Source organism: Halyomorpha halys, unplaced genomic scaffold (genome assembly GCF_000696795.3).
Source record: "Halyomorpha halys isolate HHAL.00 unplaced genomic scaffold, Hhal_1.1 Scaffold1089.1, whole genome shotgun sequence".
Classification (NCBI taxonomy): Eukaryota; Metazoa; Arthropoda; class Insecta; order Hemiptera; family Pentatomidae; genus Halyomorpha; species Halyomorpha halys.
The window spans coordinates 60,469-67,709 of NW_027114705.1; the positions used below are offsets into that span (position 1 = coordinate 60,469).

General features: G+C 31.3%; 1 protein-coding gene across 1 annotated transcript in view; it reads right to left on the reverse strand.

The window, feature by feature from the left end:
- The window catches only part of LOC106688247 (uncharacterized), a gene marked incomplete at its 5' end in the record, with an annotated part of 88,510 nt that overhangs the window by 52,358 nt on the left and 28,911 nt on the right, over positions 1 to 7,241 (reverse strand). Inside the window, 1 exon segment of the mRNA XM_067051861.1 lies at positions 2,059 to 2,300. Within this exon segment, the coding sequence (XP_066907962.1) occupies positions 2,059 to 2,300 (242 nt within the window).

Here is a 7,241-nt window from a genome sequence, read left to right on the forward strand (position 1 = left end):
ATATTTTTATTTCCTTAATTATATTATTTTACTTATATATTTAATTACCTATATATGCATTTTATTTCCCACTTCTTTCGTTAATTTATTTTTATCTATTTTCATTTTGTACAATAATTTGGTTGCTATCTTGTTTTCTGTTCTTAGCCCTGATGAAGTATAGAAATTCGGGCCGAAAAGTTGGCGCTAATAAATAAGTTGTTTAACTTATTTGTGTTATTCTCTAACCGTACTTCATATACATAATTTCATGGTTTGGCAGCTGGGTTTTTTAAGTGAGCGTTAGACGAATTTATTAAGCTGAATGCAATCCAGTCAAATGCGGACGTAAAAGAGATCTCGAAAGTTTTTAAGAAATTCTTACAATTGGTCAATTAAATGTTTGTTTGAGATGTTGATTAAGAATTTCTACTTTGTGATATAAAATTGTTGGGAGAATTCACTTCTTCAGTTAGGTTATCTAGAGAGAGAGAGAAATGCTTTATTCATTCATGCCGCCCAAATACATCGGGTTGCTACATTACACAACATACTAATCAATCCGTGATCGGACATATATAAATTACATATTTTTACATGATATAATAAAAAGAAAGAAAACAGTCCCCCCCCCCAGTTTCCTTTTACAATCAATTCCATTCTACATACTAAATACAAATATTTCAATTTATTCCTTTTTTCCTTCCCTTTCTTGTTCCTTCCACTTCACCATTTCTTTCCATTTAACAATTTTTATTTCATTTGATCGACAAATTCACTCTCTCAAATTCAATATTAGACAGAAATGTGAGATCAACAAGAGAAGTAATAGTCATAGCAGTAGACCGAAACAGATAAAAAAGAAACAAATAAATACATTTTACCAAAACAAAACTAATACATAGATTTAATAGAAAATATTATAAAAAATTCGTTAAAAGAAATACTTGAACTCATAAATAAGTTTAAAATAATAATAATAATAAAATAATTTAATGAATAAATACAGTGAGGGAAGAAATAAGTTAAAACACACAAATCGACAGGTCCACATACTAAACAAAATAAATAAAACAATGAATAATCTCAGAGCTAGTTCCCATGCAGGTGATGGTGTATGATCCCCAGGGAGTCCAAAATAATTTTCATGCTAAGATCGCAATATCCCCGATGCTAACACCTAGGCCTTCTAATAAGCTCCTTGTTCTATCTGGTATTGTTCCACGAGATCCAAACCTGAGGCCTCTCACGGTGAACTCTCTCCGGTGAAGGTCTCGCGGATTTTTATCTTAAAGAATGGTCGAATCTTTATCCACAGTAAACTTTTGAATTACTGGTCCGATTTAAATGCTGTTTTATTTTCAAAATGTTTTCTATCATCATCTAAAATCCCCTAATTATAAGGTAGAAAAAACTTATGAACAAAATTAAAAATGTTTTGTTTGTTACTCGGAAAGTAACGGTTTAAACGGTTATTGTACACCAATCGATTCGTCTCTTTCTGAAGAACAATAAAAAAAGTATTACTGATTCTATTGAGCTATGTTATATTTATACAAAAATACAAAAACAAAATGTGGCTTAGGGTAAACTAGGTTAACATTTTTTTTTAAATGAAAAAATCAAATCATATTCGGTTTGAGTGTCCTCTCGAAATGCCAAATACCATTTTTCAAAGAATTTTTTTTCTTCCAGTGACTATTTTTCATACCTCCTCTGCCGTTGGAAAACTGAATGCCTGTTCCTTCAGCCTATATAAGCTAAATGTAGATTTAGTTGATATAACTAATAACCTTATAAGAACGAAATATGAGTTTCAAATGAATAAAAAATTTTCATGTGTTTTATTTTATATTTGACCTTTGGTACAGTTTATAGAGCCCTAAACCACTGCTAAGTTTGGTGTAGATAGGTTGAGTCGTGTTGAGGTTATTTCTATTTTTTACAAATTTCTTTTTCGCTCCTCATATCCTGTATTGCTTCAGTTTATGTTACCAAACCGTAATAGTAAAATATTCGTAAACGTTTAATTTTAACTATATACAATAATTTATATCGATTTATATAAATGTTACTCACGTAGAAGTAGAGTTCGACTTTCTGGGAGGCTTTGGGTCCACACTTCTGCGTCGGTCCGCAACATCCAGTGTCTTCGGCGCAGACGTGGAGCTTGGTGCAAGGAGGAAAGTAGGTGTTGGACATGGAGGGGTAGTGGTCTGCCACCCTGATGATCTTCGGCTGTGGCACGCGGCAAGAGAACTCTTTGGACATCTGGAGCAGGTGGAGGCGCACTTCGTTCTGCGATTTAGGGTCACTGTTACCTGCAAAAAAATAAAGAAAAAATATGAAAATAAATAATAAATTTGATTGAGCGTTCCTCTGAAAGACATAAAAGACCCTGTAAGAGAGCCCTTGAGAAAATAATCGACATTATCTGAAGAAAACTTTGCGTTTGGTTTACGACGAAGGGTAAATGTGATTTGGTAGGATTTATTGCAATTTACTTTAATCTAGTTTTGGCAACATTCTTCAAGGGAGGTGATATGGAATCGGAGGGTTGATGGGGTTTAAAGGGTTAAATTTAAATTCTCCAAAACCTAAAATTACTGAAGTAGTGAAATACTGTGAAATAACCATGAACGTTAGTTCTGTCGATATTAATTATAAAGATTTCTCAAAACTGCGCTGTGCTAAAAATTTTATAAATTGGTGGAGCTGGTCTTGAAGCTATAAATCTCATAGGAAAATGTAAAATAAAATAAATAAACAATAAAAATCAAAATATCTTCCGACAATCACGGAGAAAATAACACATTATTCCAAAATATGTGGCGCCCAACTGCATTGGTCTGCTACTCACACAGTAAATTAAGACTAGTTGGACAATCGCTTATTATTCTTAAAGTTCATATTCCATTCTACAAATTGTAACTGATTAATCAAACTTTCAAAATCACTTTGAATATAAGATAAAATAAATTAAAAACTAATGGTGATGATCAATTTCCAAATCTGGATACTTTTCCATTGTAAAAATATGAAAGGTAAAAATATGAAAAGAAAATTAAAAAAAAATTGGATCGAAAATAATCGATTTTGTGCCATGCCAGAGAAACCTTCCATGGTTAAAATAACATATCACAATAACCCTAGCAACCAGAAAAGGTTGGGTGCAGCTGGTTCAGTAACAAAGGCATAACTTCGAACGCAATTTTCACGGAGAAGGAGTTGGTTTTTCTCCTTACTGCTTGAAAATATGATGTAATGCATTGAGAAAATAATGTTAATTGAAAAAAAGTATTTTAGAAAAATATAGAGCTTGCTTTGAAGTTGCACGCCTCATATCATTTCGATCGTATCCTTTTGTCCTCTCTTTTTTAGAGTTAATTATTTTTTTTATATGAACATAATTATTATTAAGTTCCATTAATTTCCTTCAGCTAAGCCCCCGTGATGCTGTCAAGATAAAACCAGCCTGAATAATCCCCGGGTGCGCCAGGGAGACTAGAAGTGGTAGGGAGTGCACTTGATGCAGGCGGCTAGAAGTGGATGAAAGGTCGTTAGGGGGCAGCTGCTTACTGCATTAAATCAAAGGCTCTTTAATATACGGCCCTCCTCTTTAGGGCCCCGCTCCGCTGTTTTTGCCTTATTATTTTTTATAATTACTTACATGATGAAAAAAAGATGTTAAAAACCTAATATATGAAAAAAAAGATAAAGTATTATTAATTTACAGCATGGCACATAACAAAAAGGGTTTCGACTGGTAATTCAAAATTAGTATTCCATTAAATCCTACTTTCATGGTATGTTAAAAAATACCGAAAATGAACTACGACAAGGGTCTTTAACTTTTTTTGTGTAATAAAATAAATTTTAATAAATAAATAATTACTAATAGTCTAGGATAAAGTGACAGTAGTTTCACTATCGTAAAACGTAATGTCAGCTATCACATTATACTTAGTGCGACAGTATTGTCATGACATTAAATGGTTGCGAACGTTCCTGCCGTGGCTGTAAAATATCGTAAAATATCGTAACGTGTAAACTGTGTTTTTTTTTTTTTTTTGTTAACTATCGTGGGGAACCTAGTGTACTACATTAACGGTAACTATCTGACAGTTTTACTTACATAGAGGCCATTAGTTACATTTTACCCTCAAATATTTTTATTAGTACCTTAAAATAAACATTGAACAAAAATGTATTAAATGATAAATTTTTAATTAAATCTGTTCAATAATTTTTATCAAATAATGTTTTTATTTCTAAATAAATTGAATGGGGAAATAAGGTGAATAATTTGTACAAAGCTAAAATGTTGCACATCTCACTTTAACAGTCAAAAAGATACAGATACCTGAGACAGCTCATCACTCCAAGACATCAAAAAAAGATGTCTAATAACTCTAATAAAAAAACAAATACAAACGTAATATTAAAAACTGTAGGTCTACAACCCATGAAGGTTTTGAGGTGCTGTACTGTTACGAGACCAACGGTTGTGCATGGAGGTTATTTGGTCAAAACCCGCTGGACCCCCAGATTTTTACCTAATTAAGAGGCCGGGTGAACCCCGTAAGAATCCCGAAGGCTACAGTAAAACAGAAAATAATCGAATAATTCGAACTCGACTCCTTGGAGTGAGTAGAACAGTGCCTTACCACTGGACCACCCACTCCCTTAAATGATATATATAAGAAAATATAAAGAGCAAATTCTATATAGCTTAGGATAAAAAAAACCTGATTAGCATTTACTGAATAATCTTTGGTATTTACTTTTTTAGTTTGGGACCTGTCGATGTGTGGTTTATGTTATTTATTCCCTTAACTTATTTATTCATTAAATTATTTCTTTTAACTAACATTTTGTTTTATTTTAAATCTATATATAAGTTTGTTTTTTTAATTTATTTATTTGTTGTTTTTTTGTATCTACTGCTGTGACCCTTATCTTTGGTTTGGTTTTACATTGCTATCTAATGATGAGTTCGTTTAATTTGTTTATTGGATCAAACATGGGTAGTGGATCACTGGAGAGGGTCTGAGAGAGTGATTCGGGAAAATAAATTTTTCAATAAAATTAAATAAAATTGTCAAATAGAAAAAAAAAATTAAAATATTTGTATGTATTTGTAGACGAGTATAGATCGTAAAAGGGAAAGATAGGAAAAAAATTCTTTTGTTATATCATGTAAATATATGTGTTGTATATATGTCTGATCACGGATTGGTATGCTGTGTATTGTAGCAACCCTAAGTATTTGGGCAGCAGGGCTAAGTAAAGCATTTTTCACTTCAAAATAGTATTGTGATTAAATATAATTTAAACTTCAAACTATCCCACCAAATCATATTTACCCTTCGTCGTAAACCTATGACCTCTTGCCCTACAGTATCCTTTAATAATACCCCACTTATTCCTGTTGAACAGGTCCGTTATTCAGGACTACATATGGACAAACAGCTGACATGGAATCCTCATAAAGGACTTAAAAGACAGAAAACTGCCCGTCGATTCCAACTATTACAACATTTACTAGACAAACGGTCTAAACTTCCAATCCATTACAAAAGACTGATCTACATGACTATTAATAAGGCCTATCTGGACATACGGAGTCGAACTTTGGGGCTCCAATAAACCATCAAATTCCTCCAGAATCCAATCCTTACAGTCCAAAATCCTTAATGCTCCTTACTTACATTAACATAATGTCATACATTAGGACCTCTATGTCCCATATGTTGCCGATTTGGCCAGAACCAAATACCAATACTTCCATGATAAACTTCCTAATCACCCAACCAACTCGTTTCCAACCTGACTTCTCCTTTGTTACCTAATAATCCTCTTAGGCGTCTGAAACGAAGATGGCCTCGAGATCTTCTCCTCTAGAAATATTTTTGGAGTTCTATCAATGGGTAGATCCTCCACATGTTTGTATCATGTCATTAAAGCACTTACAGCAAATTTACTTAATGAATATATATGTATACAGTTGTAAATAAATTATTAAAAAAAAAGAACCTTTGAACTATTATTGTTATGTCTTCTTCTAAATATTTTATGTACTTATATTATTTTAAGTATATATCAGTATTTATGTCGGTATTAATTTTAATTTTTTATTCTTTTGGTTGGTCAATTCTTGTTATTGAGTGAGGTTTTATTTATGTTTAGTTTCAATTTATTAGTATTTTTATGCTAGCTTCTGCTTTTCATGAATTTTTTTTCCAGGTTTCACCTTTAAAAATTAATACGGAATCATAAATGAAACACATTATTATTCCTGTGGGGATTCAATAATAAACTTCTGAAAACTGCCGGCCAGTATTAAATAAATAAAAAAATATATATATCCCAATAAATACACTTTTATTAAAAGGTTAATTGTTAACAAACAAGCTTCAAATAGCAGGGGCGATAAAACAAAATTGATACATCTCCATGTTATACAACCAAATTAATATGATATAAAAACTTCTTGCAAAAAAAAAAAAAAAAATGAAATAAAATATTTCTCTAAGTTATAAAAAAAAAATAAAAGGGAAATTTTAGTAATAAAAAAAAGGAAATTAAAAATCATTAAAATGAACAAAAAAAGTTTATGAATTACCCTGAACATTATTGCTTCTACGTAATTTTTTCGAGACATTTATTTTACTGAATGACCTGAAATTGAGAACATAGCCCAAACACTACATTTCAGGAATTGGTCCCTAAAGCTGTTGGATCAACCAGTAATTTACTCAATGTATAATGACTTAATTCCTACTCTATATCCTACTTCACATACATATCAACAAGATGTATTATGTGTATATGTACATAAATATAAACGAGTATATTGTAATATCCTCTTTTTGATAAAAAGATGTTTTTTATGTATTGGTGGTTTTAGTTATATTTTATTGTATGCATCAACATTAATATTTGTTGATTTTGATAAACCAAAAAGTAAGCTAACCAATTTCATAATTCTGAAGTTATGGGGGCCAAAACAAAGCTGTTTCAAATATTTCAAGATGGCAGCACGCGTCCTTTAGAAGTTTATGGAATTAATGATATATGGATTGAAATTTTTCAACTTTTGTTTTTTATGTCTACCAAAATTATAATACAAATTAACCTAAGAAGAAGTAGAAGACGATAAAAATTATCATCGTGAATTATAGTGGTTGAGCTACAATCGATTTTTTGAATCGACGATTGAACATCGAGGTATGAGAATGAACAAAGGAAATGAGACAATT